Genomic DNA, 23029 nt, shown 5'->3' with positions numbered 1-23029 from the left:
TCCATTTCCTGGAGGGGGGGGGGGATTATCTACATAGATTATTTAGAATTCTTCTGTAAGTAAGATTTGTCCTTTTTCCCCATATATTTATTTATCCAAGCATTTATTTATATCAGTATGCACTCATAGATATTTATTTTATTTCCTGAGTTATAATCCAATACTATAGTTATTTATTTGGTTGTTCAAATTGTTCCAGCTTTGGCCATTAAAGTTCTTTCAGTTTGGCTCCTCTGTCCCTTAGATATAATACACCTCTCTCTCCATCTTTCTCTTTTTAAGCACTTCCTCAATATCTAGCACTAATAAGATGCCCCAGGCTCGTCTTGCATTTTCCATGCCCCAGTCCTGAAATCAGTCAATTTTCCAAGAAGTCTTGGTTTCCTTCATTAGAGAATGATGCTAGAAGTAAGATCTGGGTCCAGAGTGTGCTCATTGCTACTGAGTGTCACGTTTTCTAGGTCCTCTCGGAAGATGGAGTTAAGAAATAAATGTGTATATACTAAGTCATGTATACACACAAACCTACATTTATTTCTCTATCAAAGCTAAAAGATATATAAGTATATATATTCAATAGATATAGTGAAGATACATCCATTGAACATATGAAAGATAGGGAAAAATATAGGTCTGTGTGTATACATGTGTGTGTGCATGTGTGGATCTATCTGAAGATAGGTAGGTAGATAGATAGATAGATAGATAGATAGATAGATAGATAGATAGATAGATAGATGATAGATAGATAGATAGATAATCTCTGACTCTAACCCAGCACCCTGGGGTTCATTCTCAATTTCTTCTTTTGCTTATTTGTAACTTCTTCCTGACAGTGTAAAATCTGGCTCCCATTATCCATAATTTACTTACTCACTTGTTTAATCCTAGTATATAAGTAAAATAGTTTTAGAATTGTTAACTCTTACCACTCTGAGAAACTAATTTATTATAGTGTTGATATACAGATCTTTTTGTCCTTAGACTGAAATATCCAGTGAAAACACTGTTTTCCAAAATTATCTAGATCAGTAACACTTTTCCCACCCCATTCAATGAGATTATCTCCCACATTTGTAATACAGTTAGATTTGTCACAGTCTGCATTACACCCTGGGATCACCCAACATCCTGGTTGATTTTTTTAATTTGCATACAACAAAGTTCATGCGGTGCACAGTTCAATAGGTTCTGACAAATTCATAGAATCATGCATCGAATACTCCCGGACCATAGAGAATGGTTTCATTGAACTAAAATTTCCCTTGTTCATTCTCTTTGTAGTCAACCCCACCCTTAATCCTTGGCAAACACTGATCTGTTTTCAATCCCACAGTTTTGTCTTTTTCATCATGTCACATAAATGAAATCCTGTAATATAAAGTCTTTTGGGTTTTTCTTTTATTAGGCAAAATGCACTTGAAATTCATCCATGATGTGGGAATTGATAGCTTGTTCCTTTTATTGCTGAGTAGTACTCCACTGAATGGATATGCCAAATTTTTTATAGTTTCCCCTATTGAAGGACATCTGGTTGTGTTCAGTGTTTAGTGATTATGAATAGTTGTTATAAATGTAGGTTAACTTTTCATGAGAATAGAAGTTTTCAATTCACTTGGATAAATACCAGAAGTGTGATTGTTGATGTGATTGGAAAGTCTATGTTTAACTTTATCAGAACTGCCAAACTGTTTTCCAAAGTGACTATACAATTTTGCCTTCCACCAAGGATAAATGAGACTCCTCACTGATCTACAGCTTCTTCATCATTTTGTATCGTCTGTTTGATTTTAATTATTCTAAGAGGTGTGAGTGGTATTTCATTTTGGTTTCAGTTTACATTTCCCTAATGCCAAAAGATGTTGACCATCTTTCTTCATGCTTATTTGCCATCTTCCTGTCTTCTCTGATGAAATGTCTGTTCAGATCACTTGCCTATGTTTTGAGTTGTGTTGCTGATCTCACTAAAAATATTTTATTAATAATAACAAATTATAATGACATTTTGTGCTATTAATATAATTTTTAAATGTTAATTTCACCTCTATCTCATCTCTTTTCAAATTTTAGTTTCGTGTATGTTTATAATTTATGTAACATTAGTACAGAAGAATGTGAGTGTGATTCATAATTTGATATATACCTACTAGGGGTACGTGCTCATTATTGGTAGGATTTGTGATCAAATTTGGAAACTGTTGCCTGAGAAAGAAGCTTGCACTTGGATGGGAGGCCCTGGTGGAGTTGAAAGTGAGGAGAGCTGTTGGGGAGGAGGAAAAAAAAGAGAGAGAGGTAAGGAAGGCCCAGAATGTGGTTATCACCCAACTCCCAAGAAATGGGATTCTAGAATCTCTGGGTAGTTGGGAACAAGAGTTAAGAATTCTTTTCTCTCTAAGGCTCTGAAGAAAGATTCCTGGTTGAAGACAGATCACTTGTGCCTTTTAAGAATCAGAGATGGCTTCATGGGGTGCAGGAAGCTCATGCGAGCTGCCAATCACTGATTGAGTAAGTAGAGCAGTATTCCTTTCACAGAATTACCTGAGCAGGCTCTCTGGGGCAGGCCCCAGGAATCTGCCTTTTTGATAAGACCTGAAGTATTATCAAATATCTGAAGTATTATCTGAAGTAAGACCAGATCTTACTTCTAGCATCATTCTCTAATGAAGACCTACCATTCATTGGAATGAAGCCACCTGTCCCAAAGAACCAGCAATGGCAACCTCTAGCTTGAAGGACACCAAACATTGTGTTTGGGGCTACCACTGCTGTGGGGTCTTGTTTTGTTTTGTTTGCTACCAGTGTGATTCTAAGGCAGGGGATGGAAACCAACCTAACTGGTAAGCTCTGCATAGTAAACCTCATGTGTCTCCCTCTCAGTGCCTGGCATACAACTCACTGCTTACATCACGGACCATTCCTGAAAAGGGCCAGATAATAAGTATTTTAGATTTGTGGTCTATATTTTCTCTAACACAACCACTCAACCCTGCGAAAAGCAGCCATACACTCTATATTACCAAATGGGCATAGCATTGTTCCAATAAAACTTTACTTACAAAAGCAGGCCTGGTTTGCTGACCCTTGTTATTCACCAGTATGTATTCTATATACCCTAGATGACATGTAGTTACCTTATTGCTTAGTTACTTTATTTTTTTTAAAGATTTTATTTATTTATTTATCAGAGAGAGAGAGAGCACAAGCAGGGGGAAGAATAGAGGGAGAGGGAGAAGCAGGCTCCCCGCCAAGCAGGGAGCCCGATGCGGGGCTCGATCCCAGGACCCTGGGATCATGACCTGAGCCGAAGGCAGACGCTTAACGACTGAGCCACCCAGGTACCCCTGCTTAGTTAAAGACTTCATAGTGATTCTTCTTCTGGCCCTTCTGAATACTCAGCCCTGATTTTAGCCTCACCTATCCATTGGAGAATGTAACTCTAAGAGAGGAAACTAATAACTAGAAATTTCTAGGTGGGGCAGAAAATGATGCTGGGTGAAAATATGTATGAATATCATGTTCAGTATCAGAAATTTCACTCCACCCCTATCCCAGCAAGGTTGCTGTATTTGGGGAAGACACAGCTTCAAGAGAGGAAGCACTTCTAGAAAACCAATAGCCAGCAAGGCATGGAAATCTCTGCCACTTAATTTGTAAGTGGACGGCAGTTCGAACAATTCAGTGGGGGTCTCTTTATGGCCTCTTTACTCCATCACCAACACTTCCGTCCGCTCATGACCCATGGTCATCAATCCCCCTTGCTCATCGGTCAATACCATGACTTTTAGGGGGGCCCATGAAGTAGCGATGAAAGAACTCAGAAAAACATTGCATTTGCAATATAACACTGATAGTTTTGAAACAATACTTCCACATTTGGAGCAGTATTACGAGATTGGATGAAAGACAAGGTGCTAAATCTTCTTGCTTCAATCGAGCCTCAAATAACAAATCTTAAAGTTGTCCATGCAGACCCGTGTGTATTTCATCTCTGGTTGAAACTGGGGTGTGTGTTTCCACATACATAGAGAATGCTTCACTCCCCGTATTCTATTTTTTTCTATTCATAGAACAAAAATGAGAATCCTGGGTATGTATCACCCCCTGTGATTTCTAACTGGACATCAGTGAAGGAGGGTTCATTTCTGTGCTTGCCCAATCCCAGGAACATAACAGCATTTACTTGAAAGTGACCATGTAGGGGCGCCTGGGTGGCTCAGTCGTTAAGCGTCTGCCTTCGGCTCAGGTCATGATCCCAGGGTCCTGGGATCGAGCCCCGCATCGGGCTCCCTGCTTGGCAGGAAGCCTGCTTCTCCGGCTCCCACTCCCCCTGCTTGTGTTCCCTCTCTCGCTGTGTCTCTCTCTGTCAAATAAATAAATAAAATCTTTAAAAAAAAAAAAAAAAAGAAAGTAACCATGTAGAAAAGTATCTGCACTCATTCCTTCCTTGTACTGTATATTCCTGTACTTTGGTTTCCCCCATGCTGGTTCTGAATGATTAAAAGAAACAGGAAGTAGAGGGATGGGCAAAATGGGTGCAGGGGAGAGGGACACACAGGCTTCCAGGTATGGGATGAATAAATATTCAGAGGAATAAAAGACACAGCAAAGGTAATATAATCGATACTGTAATAGTGGTATATGGTGACAGGTGGGTAGCTGCACTTGCAGTGAACATGGCACAATGTATAAACTCATAACTTGTCAAATTACCATGTTGTGCACCTGAAACTAATGTAACACTATCAATTATAATGGATAAAACGGTTTTTTAAAATTTAAAAATTCAAATAAGTATAAATAAAATGAAAGTAACAGAAAACATCTAGGCAGAGCCACCCACAACCGTGGCAGAATTTAAGTTCTCAGTGGCAACAGACTGAATCTTAGGACTCAGGACAAAGCAAGATTGTTTGACCTGGTCTCCTGATCTTTCACAGGCTCTGCTTCCAACAGACCTGGGGATGAAGACTGCCGTCATCTTGGCCCTGATTGGCTGCCTGGTCACGGCCACTGAGCCCAAAGTCTACACTCGCTGTAAACTGGCAAAAATATTTTCGAGGGCTGGCCTTGACAATTACCAGGGCTTTAGCCTTGGAAACTGTGAGATTTCTTCCTTCCTGTTCTTTTTCTACCTTTGATCTCCCTGCTGAGATTCCAAAGTCTCCCAACCCCCCAACTTTGGCCCCCCTCCCCAGGGACACCTGCTAGCTATCCATAAGTTCTCCTCAAATGATGCTCTCTGGGGCCCCTCTCCTCCTCCCTACCCGTCATGTCCTCACTCCTGGAGTCCTGCGTGAATGATACCAGCAAGGGAAGGAGAAAACAGTGCCCCCCCTTGCTGGCTTGGTAGGGACAGACCTGGACTTCTGGCCTAGTCCAGGTGCAGCCGCGGACTAGGTGTGCAGCTTCGGAAGTGCCCCATGGGTGTGCTACTTGCCCTGTCCCTCCCCAAGGTCTGTTGGGACCACAGCGTTATTGTAACATGGTTAAGGGAGCTCTCGTCTAAGAGCAGAGTGGGAGAAAAAAATGCATTTCTCTTACTGGCAGTTCTGGCTTTCTCTCCCGCTAGGGATCTGCATGGCCTACTTTGAGAGCCACTACAATACAACAGCTCAGACTGAGCTAGAGGATGGGAGCATTGACTATGGCATTTTTCGGATAAACAGTTTCACGTGGTGCAGACAGGGTAAGCTACAAGAGAAGAACCACTGCCACGTTGCCTGCGCAGGTACGGTTTTGATTGTCCAAAAATAACGTTCTCAGGAGTAAAAGCAGGAAAGCAGATAATGGAATGTCTACCCATTTTCTGCTTTGACAAAAACTTGGAGTAGAGGTGCAAGTAGGTCTATACCCTGCCAATAAATTATTCAACAGTTCCCCAGGGTGACACTCGCAGTCCTGTGGCCTACTTGCCCAAAGATGACTTATTCCTTCTAGGATGGTTTTTGTGAAACAACCATAAAAGCGGAGGGGTGGAAAAATGACCTTATTCTTTCATGCATAGAGACATTAAATATGTTCAATAAGAAGGAGAAAGCTACTTGCCAACTGCTTTCCATAAAGCAATTTACTCAAAGTATGCGTTTATACTTCTTTGTAGAGAATGAGACAAATAAATACACTTTACATTTCTTAAACAGTAGAAATTAAGCTAGAATTCACTTCCAAGGCTTCTACTTCAATCATTTAAGAAATATATGTGTGCACAGAACTGAGGCTGGCAGAAAGCATCAGACATGAATTCAGGTATTTGGAAAAAGAATATATGCTTTAGGAAGTTAAAGGACTATAAACAGGTGTGGGTTGAGTGTTGTGGACTTCAGAGGACAAAGACATCATTGATAAAGCCATGGAAAGTCTTGTAGACACAATGATATTTGATCTAAGACTTGGAAGATAGGTAAGATTTGGACATTCAGAGATAGATAAGAGTCATTCCAGGTAAAGAGAACAACAAAAGCCAAAAGATGCATGGTGGGAAGAAGGTATGGGGCACACACAGGGAGCAGTGAGACATTTGTGTTATCTGGAACAAAGGGGATGTGAAGACAAGTAACAGGACATGGGGTTGGAGCGGTTGATTACTACCTGACTATGAAGGGCCTGGGAAGCCAGGTAAGACGTATGTACTGATTTCTGCCTGCAATAAGAAATCAGTAGAGGTCGTTGACTAAGCATTGCTCCAGAAGGATTAATCTGCAAGCAGGGTATGAGATATTGCCATTGCAAATGGTGAGGTGAGAGATAGAAAGACCTGAATGATGGTCATGGCTGGGGGCATGGAGAAGAACAGGCAAGAGATGCTCAACAGATCCTGCCCTCTCTCTACAACATAAGCTCCATGAAGGCAGGAATTTTATCTGTTTTGTTCACTGATATATTCTCAATGCCCAGGGGTGCCTAGCCAGAGTTTTGGAGTTCAAAAGATATTCAGTAAATAAATGAATAAAAGGGGGGAGCCTGGGTGGCTCTGTCATTAAGTGTCTGCCTTCGACTCAGGTCATGATCCCAGGGTCCTGGGATTGAGCCCCGCATCGGGCTCCCTGCTCGGCGGGAAGCCTGCTTCTCCCTCTCCCCCTGCTTGTGTTCCCTCTCTCACTGTGTCTCTCTCTGTCAAATAAATAAATAAAATCTTCAAAAAATAAAAAATAAATAGATAGATAGATAGAAGGAATGAGGAGCAAGGGTGAAGACAAAGAGTTATAAGATATGCTGTGACAAACTCCTTACGAGCAGGAAATAAACTTTTAATTTCTCTTTGACACAAACAGGATAATCAGTATGTATGTTTGAATGTATGAATGATTGAACAATGTGTTAATTTTCTAATAAGTTTTCCCTACACCTACTTTACAAGAGAATGCTCACTAACTCCTGAAGCAGATCATACAATTGTCGATCAATTCCTAATTTAGAACATTTTTCTGTTAGGCCAAAATCTACCTCTTTCTAGCTTTCTTCCATTAATTCTAGTTTTTCCTTCTGGATTTATTTAAAACAAATTTGCTCACTTTTATACATAGAAACTTATTAAAAGCTTGAACATGACTAGTAGATATTTCTTATCTTTACTTTCTTACCTTCTGGGCTAAAACTAGTTCAGTATTTTCACCTTCCTAGAGGTATGACTTTTAAACCTCTCCCCATCCATGGCCAATTTCATTAGCATTCCCCAAGAGCTTGCCAATGGAGTCTTCCAGTTAACCACCACAACTGGACATGTACATTTTTAGAAGTTGAAAAGCAGGAGGACAAGTACTGGCTAATTTAGTAATTAGAGAAATTTGAGTCCTAAACTGACAGTGGGAAAGCCAAGAAGCAACCATAGAATCCTAAAAGGGCTCAGAAATCAGCAGGATCAGCTAATTCTGGAAACTGGAATGAAAATAGGTAGAAAATAAGAGGATTGATGGGAAGTCCAATTAAGCAGCATCTAGACCATCAGATTCCCTTCCTGACTCCATTCACCTACTGACTTCTCATCCTCAATCCTGGCAGAATACTGGAGCTTTCCTTTCTGAACAGAGTAAGTAGAAGATCTCTCAACTGAGGGACCTCAACAACCTGTGAAAGTGAGAGTTCCATACTGAAGACATGGGAGATTAAAGTTTCCATAGTCTCAGGCACTTTCCTCCACTTAAATCCTAGAATGATGGAAATCAGGCTAGACTCTCCAGAAGGGAAGATTCTGTTCTGGAGAATTCACACAGATGAAAAGGACATAGCTAAAGATTCTGAGTAGGAGCTCTCCATGAACAAAACTAGCCAGACTTCCCCTATAGGGAGATACACAGTTGAAAATCCCCGTGTCTGTGTACGGAACTCCTAATCAGCTTTTTAGTCTCTCTTTCTTAAATAAGTGCAGATAAACAAGGATCATCAGACTTCATATAAGTGTCATTGACATGAAAGAATGGGACAAAACAAAACAAAAAACAAAATCAGATAAAAGTAACTTGTTGAAAGCAGAGATTATACAGGGAAATGAAAATTTCAAATGAAAAAGGGAAGTGTCATTGATATTTTCAGCTAGATAACATGTCTTATCAATGAAACAAGAAAAGGATGCTTTATTAAAAAAGAAATATTTGGAGAAAAGCTCCGAGAAATTCAAAATATGAATACAGACACACACAAAAACTCAATAGAAAAGTTGGAAGATAATAAGATTAAGGAAATCTCTCTAAAAGCAGAATGAAAAAGAAAGAGATAGGTGGAAAATAGGAGAAATAAAGATATGATAAATAAATGGATCTGAATAATACAAGTTTCAGCAGGATAGAAGAGAAACAGTAGATAGAATGAAATCTTTAAAAAACATTTCCAGAACTGAAGGGCATGCGTTTCCAATTTATAGGATCCATCATATAACCAGTACAGTCGATTAACATAGATTCACACTAAGGCACGTCCTCATGAAATTTCAGAAAACTGGAGAGAAATAAAATACAATATAGTCTTCAAAGAAAGAGTAAAACGTGTTCCATACAAAAGCTCAAGCATCAGAGTAGCATCAGACTTCTCAATATCAATATTAGAAGCTAGAAGAAAATAGAGTAATGTCTTTAAAATCTTGAAGAAGAATTATTTCCAAACTAAAATTTTATGCTAGCTGAATCGTCAATATGTTGTGAGTGTAGAATGAATATATTTTGAGACAAGCAAGTTGTCAAAAAATTTACCTTCAATAGAAAGAATCCTGACTGGAAAACCACTAACTCAAACTAAGTACTACAAGAATTTTTTAAAAGGGGCTACTTACAGAAGCGTTATCAGATTGCAGGGAACCCCCAGGAAGGAATGAAGTAAAGGATTAGAAACAGCAGATCATTACTAACCCCTGGCCCAAGTGGGAATGGAGAGAGAGCTGTGACCCCTACCCAGATACAGTCTGCATGAAGAAGTCTACCTTGTAGGAGTTGTGACCTTCAATCAAGGGACACAGTTTGTTCTTAGTGATTTGACAGAAAAAAAAAAGCTGAGGAAATATATATATCCCAGCTTCACTGTCCTTTTCCCTTTCAATCTCCTACTAACATTTGTTGTTCAACTCTGCCAGAGGTCAGAGGACGCAGAGGTCTACTGATGTCATCCATGTAGATCAGCCTCTTAGTGCACAGAGCAAGGTAAAAGAGGATAGAGGGTGGCTCAGTGGGGGCAATGAAAAGATATTTAGCACAGAACTTTTGGAGAAGGTGTTGTATTAAAAGGATAAAATAAACCAAAGAATAGGAAGACATAGATCCAGGAAACAAGAGATTTCAATAAAGGAGAGAGGCAAAGGGAATGCCCAAGATGATTATGAGGGATGATCCCAGGATGAATTTTTATAGTTGATTTCTAAATTGATTCTGTTGTAGTCAGAGACTATAGTGTATATGGTTTCAAACCTTTGAAATGATTTGAACCTTATTTTGTGGTATAGACCTAGGATCACCATACAGTATATAATTATGGTGAATATGCATTTGAAAAAATAATGTGTACTCTACAATTATTAGGTGGATATTCTATACCATCTATATATGTATATGTACTCTATAATATATACGTATATTATATACTTACTTATTTTCTTTTTTTATTAAATGATGAGAAAGATGTATTGAAATCTCCAACTATAATTATAATTTTACATATTTCTCCTTTCAGCTTTGTCATTTTTGAAGCTCTGTTATTAGGTACATACACATTGAGATTGTTAAATCTTCCTAATGAGTTGACCCTTTTATCATTAGTGCCAGTGCCCCTCCTTAACTCTGATAATATTTCTTATCCCAAAATCTACTGTACCTGATCGTAATATAGTGACTCAGTTTTCTTTGCATGATATATTTCTTTCCATTCTTTTACTTTTAACTTATCTGTATCTTTACGTTCACTGTGAATTTCTTATAGGCAACACATAGTTAGGTGTTGCTTTTATATCCAGTCCAACAATTTCTGCTTTTCATTAGGAATTTTTAGAACAGGGGTCAGCAAACTTTTTCTAAAAGGGCCAGATAGTAAATTTTTTAGGCTTGTGTGCCTACAGTCTCAGCTGTAACTATCCAACTCTCCGTGTAGCACAAAAGCAGTCATAGACAAGATGTAAATGAATAAGCATGGCTGTATTCCACTAAACGTTTATTTAGAAAAACAGAGGGTAGGCCTGTGGGCCATAGTTTGCTGAACCTTGGTTTAGACCATTTATATTTAATGTAATTACATATGGTTACTTTAAAATCCACTGTCTTGTTTTTTGTTTTCTTTTTGTGCTGTTTTTGGTTCATTTTTTTCTGCTTCTTTTGGATTACTGAATATTTTTCAGTATTCTCTTTTATTTCCTCCATTGGCTTATTAACTACACTTCTGTATTATTTTTAGTGGTTACTCTAGGGCTTACAATGCATCATTTTCTCACATTCTACCTTCAAATAGCATTATGCCACTTGACATATAAACATGAGTTTTATGACAGTATACTTCTATTTCCCCATCTCATCTTTTATGCGATGTTGCTCTGCACTTTCCTTCAAGTTATACACCTCATGCATTTTTGCCTTAAAAGGATCTCTTTATGTTTGCCACATATTTACCATTTCCAACACTCTTCATTCCTTTGGTGGATTCATTTGGGTAGGCAGGTAAGAGATACCACTTTCCTCTACCTAAAGAATATCCTTCAGGGGCTTCTGAGTGGCTCAGTCGGTTAAGTGTCTGACTCGTGGTTTTTGCTCAGGTCATGATCTCAGGGTTGGGATATCAAACCACACTAGAGCCCAGCTAGAGCCCAGCTAGAGCCCAGTTAGAGCCCCCTTGGGCTCTGCCTTTAGTGGAGAGTCTGTTTCCCCTCTCCCTCTCCCTCTGCTCCTCTCCCTGTTCATGCACCCTCTCCTTCTCATTCTCTCTCTCTCTAAAATAAATAAATAAATCTTTTTTTTTTTTTTTTTAAAGAATATCCTTCAATATTTTTTTGGAATGGAGGTCTACTAGAAAACATTTTGTTAAAGATATCCCTTTGTCTTCTGGCTCACCTTGTTTATTATGAGAAATTGGTGATTTTCTTATTTGTATCCCCTGTGTGTAATGTCTCTTTTTTTCTCTACCTGCCTTTAAGATTTCCTTTCGATCTCCAGTTTTCAGCAATTTGATTATGATGTGTGTTTTCTTATTTATCTTACTTGATGTTCATTAACATTTTGGATCCCTGAGTTCATAATTTTCATCTTTTCTCCTTCTAAAACTTGAATGATACATGTATTAGATTATTTGATGTTGTCCCACAGGTCACCAAGGCTCTTCATTTTTTTCAATCTTTTTCCCTTTGTGTGTTTTATTTTCAATATTTTCCATTGTTATATCTTTGAGTTCTCTGATCTTTTTTCTGAAGTGCCTAATCTATTAAATTCATTAACTGAATGTCTTATTTCAGAGATTGTATATTTTCAGTGCTAGGTAATTGCTTTATTTATTTCATTTCCCTCATTTTATTCATGTATTTCTTTAAGTCCTTGATATAAATAAGCATATTTATAAACTTTTAAATTCTTGCCTGGTAATTCAATCAACTGTGTCATTTCTGGGTCTTAACATTGACTGATCTTTCCCCTGGTTATGGGTCACATTCGTATGCCTCTTTGCACATACAATAACATTTTGTTGGATACTAAAGATAGTATATGTTACATTTTTAAGTGTCTGGATTGTTTTCTTCCTTTAAAGAGTGTTAGATTTCATCTTGGCAAGTAGTTAATTCTGATTAGCTTGACCCTTTTAAGACTTGCTTTTAAATTGTGGTAGGGAAGTTTGAGAGTCATCTTTATGGTGGGGCTAATTTAATGCTACTACCAAGGCGTGGCTTTTCTAGTGTCTTTTCAATGTCCAGGGGTTCACCAACATTTCTCCCTCTTGACTAGTCAGAAATCAAATGTCTCTCAGCCCTGTGTGAGCTCTGTGATTGTACAGGTTCCTGGTAATTGTTTTCTAGCTAGCTTCATGGAGTTTTACTCTTTGCAAGCCCAGTTTAAGCCTTCAGCCAAAGACTCCGTGGAATCCCCATGAGGATTTCTGGTGTTCTCCTTCTGGGTGGCCCCTTACTCTCAGGTATTCTTCTCCACAAATTGCAGCTCCCTTAGCCTCTTATCTCTGTCTCCACCACTTAAATTGCCATCTCCTGCCTGGGTTTTACCTTTCTGGTCTGGCAAGTGCCTCTGGGCAGAAGGTCATGGTAATCATAAGACTCCTCTCATTTTGTTTCTATCTTTCAAGGGTCATGATCCTGCCTTGTCTTTTGCCTAACGTCTGAAGATAACGTGCTCATATATTCTGTCTAGTTGTTTACAGTGGGAGAGAAAATCTGTTACTCCATCATGGCCATGCTTGACTTTACATGCAGTTGACTAATTTAATATTGTTCAATTTAGTTTCAAATAAGGAAGTCTGGGGCAAACATATCTGTAAGGCAATCTTGAATTCTAGGAAATTAAAATGTTGGACGATTCATGGTTAGAGGTGAAGGAACACTCCTATCTGCTTTCTCATCATAAAGAGCATGGGATTTTTAGAGACAGCTTTAAAATAGAAAACAGGATGTTGGTTTTATATCCTAATCACCCCTTAGTAGCTGGCCTCCCTCAGCCTCAGGCCAGAGAAGCTTTAATTATGGACAATGTCATTCTGTCCCATGTATTACAGAAGTAGAGATTTGTCATGGGAACCCGGAAACAAGTTAGCATTAAGGTCTCTTTAGGAGAAACATGACATTTCATATATGTACGGGTTACGTGCACCTCCTGCCCATCTTCCAAAGCTATGCCTTCTCCTCAATCCCATACCAAAGTCTATTTCCAAAATTCCAGCTTACCTTCCCCAAACTATTTGGACAGAATATTTTTATATATACATATATATAAACATACATATATGTTTACACACAAATAATAATATAATATCAATCTTTATTTTCCTCCAACAGCATAGACCTCTTTAAAGTAGGAGATGTTTATGGAAAAGGACGGTGATTGTAGTCTCTTGTATCTAGTCTCTTCCACTTATATTAATCTCTATTTCTCATCAGCTGGGTATCCGAGTTGGCTTTTGTCACTTCAGAGTGGAAGGAGATGTAAACTGTGGGCATGACAGTGATACTGAAGGTGGGAGGCAGGCGGATGCTGAGGAGAGACAGACTTTGAAGCAGAACTAACTTACCTGAAAATAAGTAGTTCTTTCCGTGTAGATTGTTGCTATTTTCTGTTGTTGATGTGGGAGAATAAGCTATTCAGTTGAATAATGCTTTGCTGTTCAACAGAACCCTTTGACTGCAGAGACTTGTCTATTTAAAGTAAATTGAGCAGAAGCAATTCTTGGCATGGATCCTTAGAACTACTTGCTCTCTTGACTCATTTCTGCCCCTCTGCTGCCCCTCTGTGGCAATTTCATTGTGTCTTCACATCTCAGCATATCAGTCTTGTTTCCCAGCCCCCATCTTCCTTAACGTATTTTCCTAAGCAAATTCAAAGTCGTGTCCAACTAGCACTTTCAAGACATCTCATTAGGGTAACAAAAAGCTACAGCAAAGTGAGAGACTGACAAACAAACTACAAGGTCCCCACCACATGGGCCTGAGCACCTAATCTCATCAATGGTACACAGCATCCCCAGCCAAGCAAACTGCCTTACCCCAAACACAAGCCTTCCGCGATGTGTACATGCCTCTGGTGTGCTCCAGTCCTGGCATAATAGAATACTCTCTACTTCTTCCCACTGTGTATAGTCTGTTTCCTTCCCACCCCTTGAGGCCCCACCGGACCCACTTCTCCTAGGAAATAGGCTCCAACAACTTTCAAACACGAACGGTATGTCAGCTCTTACCAAGCATTTGTGCACACAAAATAAAGTGTTTCTAGGTAATTGGAACATGTAACAGATACCAAGCACTTAAGTTTGGATCATCTCTTAATAAATAATTACTTGAAAAATGAACAAAGTACTTATATTTCTTTATCAACTTCATTAGCATATAATATTCCATAAGCAGGCATCTTTGCTTAAGTGTCTGTGTTGGAAGGAAGTAGTCGAGGACAATAGAAGTTAAGCCCTAGGTTTGAATGCGGGCTCATTTACTGAGTATGGACCTCAGTTTAAAGGGCTAATCATGGTACTCACCCACATAGTTGTTCCGAGGCTGAACGGAGATAATACATGAAGAGACTTTACGTGAGCTTGACACACAGTAAGTTTTCAATAAAGGTTGGCTCTTATTAATAGTGACTACTATTCTAACTACTTATCTTTCTAGAAATAAGGCAAAAGACTTATAATCTAACAAAGCTTTAGTTTTCACTGTGTATCAAATGCTAGTGAATTTGCATATTGTCTCAATTTGTTATCACCTATAGGTCCTATCTTTTGTTAATTTTCTTTTGGTTAATAGAAGTTTGTTTTATTTTTTTAAATATTTTATTTATTTATTTGACAGAGAGAGAGAGAGAGATAGCAAGAGCAGGAACACAAGCAGGGGGAGTAGGAGAGGGGGAGTAGTAGGGCAGGAAGCCTGATGAGGGACTCGATCCCAGGACCCTCAGATGATGACCTGAGCCAAAAGCAGACACTTAATGACTGAGCCACCCAGGCGCCCCTAGAAGTTTGTTTTAAATTAAAAAAAAAAAAAAAGAAAAAGATTTAGAATGAATTTGCTTAAAAGAAATCTATCATTACCTTTATCTTTTAGCTAAGCTTATCTGAAAAAGCAACCTAATTAGCAACTAAACTGGCATACTCAAGAAAAAAATTCCATTTTCAACTGAGTTTACAAAATAATTTTGTATTGTAGTGATCCATTTAGGCTAACATTATTCTTTTTGGTTATATTTTTCTGAAAATCAAAATAATGCATTTCTATTGTAAAAAGTTTAGAAATATGCAGTGAAGATTTAAAAGCACTGGTGATCCCACAACTCAGAGCTAAACCTTCAAACATTGGTGACTATGACTATCTTTTTATTTTCTCTCTCAACCAATGTTGTCCAATAGTACTTTCTGTGATGATGGAAATGTTCTCTGGCTATCCACTCTGAGAACCACTAGCCACGATAAAGATGCTATAAAGCATCTGAAATGTAGTGAGAACAACTGCGAAACTGAAGTTCTAATTGTATCGATTAATTTAAATTTAAATAGTCCCATGTAGCTAACGGCCACCATATTGGACTGTGTAGCTCTAGGAGGATATTTTCTACAATACTGTGAACCTTACAGTGGGAACATTTTCCACTACTATGAAATCATGTCAACACACGATTTTAAATGGCACCTTATTTCATTCTATGGAGGTATTATTATTAATGTGAACACCCCTAATTATCAGGCAATTAGATCTTTTCCATTTGGAAGTAAATTTCCTCTTGTAAACAAAGCTACAATAAACTACTTTGTAAATAAATCTTTGTCTAGATTCATAAGTAGTTCCTTAAGATAGATCCAGAAAGAGAAATTACGAGGCAAAAAGATAAGAACCACTTTAAGGCTCTTGACACATTCTATTAAATTGTTTTCCTGAAAAGCTGAACTCATCATACTCTTACCACAAGCACTGAAGAGTGCCTAGGTCATGGCACCCTTGTCAACATGGAGCATTACCTTGTCCTTTAAAAAATCTTTGCTTAGGGGCGCCTGGGTGGCTCGGTCATTAAGCGTCTGCCTTCGGCTCAGGTCATGATCCCGGGGTCCTGGGATCGAGTCCCACATCAGGTTCCCTGCTCGGCGGGAAGCCTGCTTCTCCCTCTCCCACTCCCTCTGCTTGTGTTCCTGCTCTATCTCTCTCTCTGACAAATAAATAAATAAAATCTTTAAAAAAAATAAAAATAAAAATCTTTGCTTAATTGATAAATAAAAATGATATCAAATGGTGTAGGCTTTTGTGTCTTTGACTGGTGGTGGTGATGGGCAGAGAGATGGACTTCCCAGATTCCCTTTGAAGGGAAGATGTCTGGCTTCAGTGGCATCTATATGATTTGCAGACAGTTTACCTGGCACCTCCTTCAGTGTCGTTTTAGCTGCAGAGGAGTGCGCCATCCAACACTGTGCCCCTCTGGGGCAGTCCACACCCAGGGACTAAGTGAGGGGGAGTCATAAGGACTTAGCCATTTGGGCACCCCTTGGGCAACTTCAATGGGCCTGCATCACAACAGGACACATCCATCTGCCCAGTCCAGCTTTTGCCCCTTTCTTTCACAGATGTGGATCTCTTATAAATACTCTGCACCCCAAGCCCATGTCTGCATTTACTTCTGAAAAACCCACCGTGCAACAGAAGTGATGTTGGACTTTATATTGATTTGCCTTTTTCTGTCATGTTTGCATGGAGGATTTTGAGGCCACTTCTGGGCAAGCAGGAAAGAATGCTAAGACCAGTGAATTCATTGGCAATCAGAAGATCTGTTACGTCAGAAAGCCATAAAAAAGCTAACAAAGACTAATGTGTCTGGCATAAAAATTTTTGCATATAAAAAACACCTTGGATTGATTTTTTTTTACGCAAAAAACTGGAAAGTTAAATAGACAAGTTTACTATTTACTTATAAAGAGATCGTGTGTGTCCAAGCATCCTAAGTAGAGGAAACACTGTACTGTCCTCTTACTTATGTATTTCTTTAGGACACAGAAAACATTCTCCGCCTGTGTCTAATCTAAACACATTTCCAAAAACCCTACAGGACTGAAATTTCAAGAAGCCCAGATGTGGCTACTCTAGAAATTAAAAAGAAAATTCTTTGATTTGTGAAGAAGTTCAACAAAAATAAGAATATGGTTCATAGTTCTTCCCACCCTCCTGTTCCAACAAACAGTGAGAAAAGTGAAGAAAACCTGATTGGGGCTTCCCCTCAAATAACAGTCTCAGCTAATACTATTCTCCTCTCTCTTATAGCCTTGATCACGGATGACCTCACAGATGCAATTATCTGTGCCAAGAAAATTGCTAAAGAGACAGAAGGGATGAACTATTGGTAAGAGTCTTTCCTTGGCAGACTTTGGCTGACGTGGCTAAAACTGACACTGTCCATTCATCACGCCCAGCGGGCACTGACAAACTCACCTCTGCAGAGAGGTCCGACGATGGTAATGTGACCTTGTCTCTACCCTGCCCCGTGAGTGTGTGGGTGGACAGCGAACACCGTGAAAGGGGTTTCTACGGGGACGAGAGACAGTATGAGTCATGGTAATTTGCAATTGTTTTTCACATTAAGGTATTCCAAACAACAGAGCAAGAAGTGCTTTCTAATGTGAATTGCCAGTGAAAGCAATACAAGAGAGGAGAAAAGGTTGAGTTTGCTCTCCACTTGGACAAGATCTTGGAGGGCTAGGGCAACATTTTGTGGGGGGAGGGAACAGGCAGCAGCGAGAGAAAAATGACCATGTCAGTTACACCATACATTAGCAGGAAACTTCCCGAGGATGGTGCAGAGACATGGTTTCTGGTGCTCGAAGTAATCTGAGGCTGGGTTTCCTGTGAACATTGCTAATAAGGCCACCCACTTGGGGAACCCAAATTTTCAGAGGTGTGGGTGTTGAACTAAATGACCCATCCTTATAAAAGCTGTTTACCTGTTACTAAGGCTAATAAGGGCTAGGAGAAAATCTAGGAGAGAAAAGTCTTAAGGCAAAAGGATAGGGTCGTTAGATCTCAGAAACAAAACTAAATCCTGGGCACTGCTTATAGTTTTGGTTAATTACCTATGGTTTCAAACTTACGAATATTTGGATTGTCATGTTTCTTTCTGTTGCTCCTACTTCCCTCTCCTCCTTAGGCAAGGCTGGAAGAAACACTGTGAGGGCAAAGACCTGTCTGAGTGGAAAAAGGGATGTGAGGTTTCATGAATTGGAACTGGATCCAGGATGCTCTGCAACCACTCCCTAGGATTTGTCACCCTTTCCCCCCTTCCTCCCAAAATTCCTTCTCGAAGTTGGAGAGGGAAAACTAATTTATAGTTTTAAGGAAATAAATATTTCTATTTAACTATCTTTACTTACACTGACTCTATTTAAGTGATGTCACAAAAGCAGGGTGGTGAGATTTGAAGTCACTTGCAAAACGTTCTAGCCTCAGAAGGAACAAACCTACTGCTTTATTCTAAGGATTACTGGCTCCTGTGGCCCTGAAATGGCTTTTCATTTAAAAAGACTCCTGGGGCACCTGGGTGACTCAGCCAGTTAAGCAACTGACTCTTGGTTTTGGCTCAGGTCATAGGGTCGAGCCCCTCATTGGGCTCTACGTTCAGTGTGGAATATGCTTGGGACGCTCTGTCCCTCTCCCACTGCCCCTCCCCCCTGCTCTCTCTCTCGCTCTCTCTCTCAAATAAATAAATAAATATTTTTAAAAAAAAGAAGAAGAAGAAGACTGTCAAATCAAGGAGAGCAGTAGATGAATGACCATAGTTTGCTGACCTCTTTCCTGAAGCATTAGGTCATTCTTCTCTTGGTCAGCAGACCCACGATCCCTCCTCAACTCATCACTGCCAGAGAGAATGTTCCTGTGAGATGCAGACATTCCTCCTGATGGACACTCTAATAGAAATAAGTGGGTGAAGTTGCAGCTCTCATCATTAATGTTAAGAGAGTTCCCCAGGTTCCAACATCTATTTAAATTAAATCTATCAAATTCAAAACTAACATCATCATGGCAAAATTGCTTTCAGCCTTAGACCTATAGATTTCATTAGTTTGGTCAGGAAACTGGTGACTATCTGAAGGACACTTCATTACCTTAACACTGAGCCGAGGAGCTCAGATCCCAAAGAGCTGTTCCCAGAATGCCCTCTGTTCCATGCAGGGACGGCCCACAGGGCAGGGCAGCTCTGCTCTGCTGAGTTTTCTCTCCTCCGTTCTCCGTCCTGCTGGGGCAGAGGTGGTTGGGGCTGCCGTATTGCAATGTTACATAGCAAGCTCAAGTTGAATGCAATCTGACCTCAAGAACACACTCAATTAAGGTTTGTTAAAGAAATGGTTATGCCTACAAATAAGTTTCCCACTTAGAAGAAAGTCCGCACTGGTCAGGCTGATGGGTTTTGTGATAGCACCTAACTGACCCATAAACACTCTCTCATTGCCAACTGTCTGGGCTCTGCCATTGGCTCATGTCACATCCTGGCTTCACTTGCAGGCAGAGGCTTTAAAAAAGTCTGAGCTGCTACTTGCCAAAAGAATATAAACATTCCATATTGTCTAAACAAACAGAATCCAGTAACAATTTAACAGGCATTACAAACCATGGGGAAAAAAAGCTTTAGAAACTCGCAGAAGAATTGAAAAAGAATTCTGTAAGATGGCTGAAGAAAATGCGAAAAATATTGAGTCCATTAAGTTGCACTAAATCAACAATTTATGCTTCTACAAGTCCATAAATATGCATCTTTCATTACTGTCGTCCTGTTATGCATCTGCCTTGCCTCTCCCATTCTTAGCCAAACCTCCTCCGTTAAACCGGTGATACCGTGTTCATGACCGAGGTTGGCATGGGACCCGTCAGCTGCACAAACACTAGGGGAAAGACTAAACAAACAAACAAACAAAAAACCACTCGACTCCAAAAAAGGAGTGCTTTGAAATTACAAGTGAAGAGAGGTTGGCTGGCCTTACAATTTGATCTATCTTTTCACAAAACTCAACATTTCTAAGCATGTAATCCTACTATTTCTGTCCCTAAATGTTTCATTTATTAAGTATTTCCATAAAGATTTAGGATAAAAAAATTGCATTGTCCTGGATAATTTTTCATAATTAATGCTCTCAGAAATTCAAGAAGAAAATATTGCTCCTGTTCCTGAGTTATCTTTATTTAACAAAGGTATCTTGAAATAACAACTGAAACGTATATTCCCTTTTACAGTTTCCAAGATATTTGGAAATAGATTCTCCATTTCTCCTCACAGACACCTTAGCAGCTTACCAGATGTCACTGCACAGACAGTTGGATATTAGGGTTTGGAGAACTGTTTAGGTAGATACATTCTTTCTTTGGAGACTCAGCTCTGCCTGGCTCTTGGGACCCCTCCCCCAGTGTCTGTCCCTGTGTATCCCAGCTCGTTCTCTGTCATTCCTCAACACTTTCTGTCTGGTTCAACCATTTTTTTCTTGATGCCTCCTGAACCCATATACCATTTCCCCTTGGGTGTCTGCTCCTGGTTTTCCTCAAACCTGGAAGACTGTGCCACTTCCCAATAGCCTCTTCAAGCCCCACCTAGCCTACAGGAAGCCTCTCTAGTCCTCCAACCTCCAAACGGTCTTTTCCCTATGATCTTTCCCAACTGGAAACATATGGGATCATAGAAGGAATACAAACAAGACATTGCATTTGGAACATTTTTATTTTCAAATCAGGTGCACATCCAATATTTCAAATGCTCCTCACAACTACCTTGGGACACAGTGTAACATAATCTTTACTCCATACAGAAGACACTGAGTTATCGAAAGGGTGACTGTCTCCATAGTGCCACAGTGGGGAATTGAATAGGAATCCTCAGAACTCAGTGAAGTAACAGTGGCCTAGTTTCTTTAGGGACAAGGAGTGCCTGAGCCCCTCATCTGTGTTCGTCACCCACCTTTTTGAGTACCCCAATATAGCAAAAACGTTAGCCAGGCCTAGAAAGATCTAGAAGAAGAGAGTAGGAAATGCTCTCACCCAAAATTTAATCTCTTCAAGGTGAATTAAAGAAATAAAGCCTCCATTAGGAGACCAAGAAAGATTTCCTCTGTCCTCCCAAAATAGATGGAAAATGTTCTAGATTTCTGAAACTTGAAACAAGAAACATGTATTGCTTTTCCCAACAAAAAATTTACATTTTTAAAATTAAAACATGAAAATTATTTCTTTCAATGGCCATGTCTTCCAAATGGCCACTTCAAGCCCGCTCCCCTGGAGTCAGGCTCCGCATTTCCTCTGTGGGGCTGCTAGACAGAAGAGTACATACGGCCAAGGAAGCGCTCTGGACATGACCATCATCCAGGTCAGCCGCTCCAGGGAGCATCCAGATGCTGGAAGCTCTACACATGGAACAGTCAAGGGATGGAAATCCTCACAGCTTGTTTGCACAGAAGCCCCTTCCCTGGGGGAGCTGAGGATCCAGGAGGAAACCTGACTGTAGTAGAATCATCTGGAACACAACAGGGCGCCCCGAGGGACCGAGGGCAGCTACACGGCACTGTGACTTGGACAGGTGACTCTGTCTCTCCCTCATTTTCCTTCCTTGCGTTTCCAGTTCGTTCACAGTGCAGGAGGGGACTGGAAAGAGACACTCGGAAACTGTCCTAAATCACGGACACAGCAAGCACATCTGTTTAATCTGATCCTTCTGTAACAGCACAAAGGGGGGAAACAGAAGGTCAGAAGCTAATAAACAGTCTCACAGAAGAGGGGAAGGGAGGGGAGAGACAAAGCCGATATTTTGTTACACGAGGCGGCAACTCGAACAACTTTCACCACGGGGGCCCCCTTCCTGGTGGACAGCCCAGACCCAGCACTGCATTTCGAGCAGGGGCCTTTGCACTGCCTTCGTTTTCATAACTTTATCAGTTGGGCCCTGATTATAACCAGAATCCATATTCATTGGGGAACATATAGAAAATAGTTTTCCAAACAATAAAAATATTCTCACTACTCAACGATAACTGCTATTAATACTCTTGGCTTTTCTTCCAGTTTTTTTTTTCCTATTTTTTATAGGATTGGAATCAGAGTTTTAATTTTGTAACCTGATCTTTTCACTGAACATACCACACGGATTTCCCCCAATTAATATTTGCCAAAATACGGTGCCTACGAACAGCAACACAATGGCTAGGCTGCTCCATAATCTCTTTGCTCTGTCCTCCCTTGTTGTGTAGCTGGCTCAACCAGCAACATTTTCAGGCCTGGGACTCTAGGCCAAGTTCTGGAAAGGGCTCTTTCTTTTCTCACTGCTTATTCTCCTCCAGACTTCACCAAAAGCCCTCCGCACGTGATTTTTCTGGGGCCATCTTTCCATGGACTCCTTGACTGCTTTGGGGAGAACCTGGATCAAGACCAGAAATAGACTGGGCCACGGTTTCCAATCAGGATCCATCATCTGCCATGTGGCCCCACACTGAGAGCAAAAAAAAATGAAAGTCTGTACTGTCCCGAAAAATCCAAAGCATGTGGTTAGCCATGTTGTTTCACCTCCTGAACAATGGGAAGAGCATACTGACTGCACACCACTTGTAGTGAGGGTTTGCAACAACATGAGAAACACACGGCACAGATCAGGCTTTAAAAAATAAAATCGGTGGGGCGCCTGGGTGGTGCAGTCGGTTAAGCATCGGACTCGGTTTTGGCTCAGGTCATGATCTCAGGGTCGCGAGATCGAGCCCTGCATCGGGCTCTGTGCTGGGCATGCAGTCTCCCTCTCCCTCTGTCTCTCCCCCCACGCGCTCTCTCTCCCTAAAATAAATACACAAATCTTTTAAAAAAAATTGGTTACTACTATTTTATTTCTACATTTTTCTCTCTTCAGTATGTTTAACAGGTGATTTC

General features: G+C 40.1%; 1 protein-coding gene across 1 annotated transcript; it reads left to right on the top strand.

Annotated features, from left to right (window-relative positions):
• The first annotated feature begins 4961 nt into the window (after positions 1 to 4961).
• On the top strand, positions 4962 to 18357 carry LOC117998419 (lysozyme-like protein 1). Its single transcript, XM_034987166.1, has 4 exons — positions 4962 to 5100; positions 5570 to 5728; positions 17408 to 17486; positions 18288 to 18357. The coding sequence occupies exons 1-4, from the start codon at positions 4962 to 4964 to the stop codon at positions 18355 to 18357; spliced, it is 447 nt and encodes a 148-aa protein (XP_034843057.1).
• Positions 18358 to 23029: the final 4672 nt, after the last annotated feature.

The sequence above is a fragment of the Mirounga leonina genome, unplaced genomic scaffold, assembly GCF_011800145.1.
Source record: "Mirounga leonina isolate KUSES-001 unplaced genomic scaffold, KU_Mleo_1.0 Mir_413, whole genome shotgun sequence".
Lineage (NCBI taxonomy): Eukaryota > Metazoa > Chordata > Mammalia > Carnivora > Phocidae > Mirounga > Mirounga leonina.
The sequence above is the reverse complement of the archived record's forward strand: the minus strand, read 5'-3'. Positions and strand labels throughout refer to the sequence as shown.

What these genes read in the sequence shown, in the direction of transcription:
- LOC117998419 (XM_034987166.1), top strand. Translation starts at nt 4,962, where the DNA reads ATGAAGACTGCCGTCATCTTGGCCCTGATTGGCTGCCTGGTCACGGCC. An exon ending in GGGCTTTAGCCTTGGAAACT is followed by an intron (nt 5,101 to 5,569) that starts GTGAGATTTCTT and finishes CTCTCCCGCTAG; the next exon opens with GGATCTGCATGGCCTACTTT. An exon ending in ACAGAAGGGATGAACTATTG is followed by an intron (nt 17,487 to 18,287) that starts GTAAGAGTCTTT and finishes TCTCCTCCTTAG; the next exon opens with GCAAGGCTGGAAGAAACACT.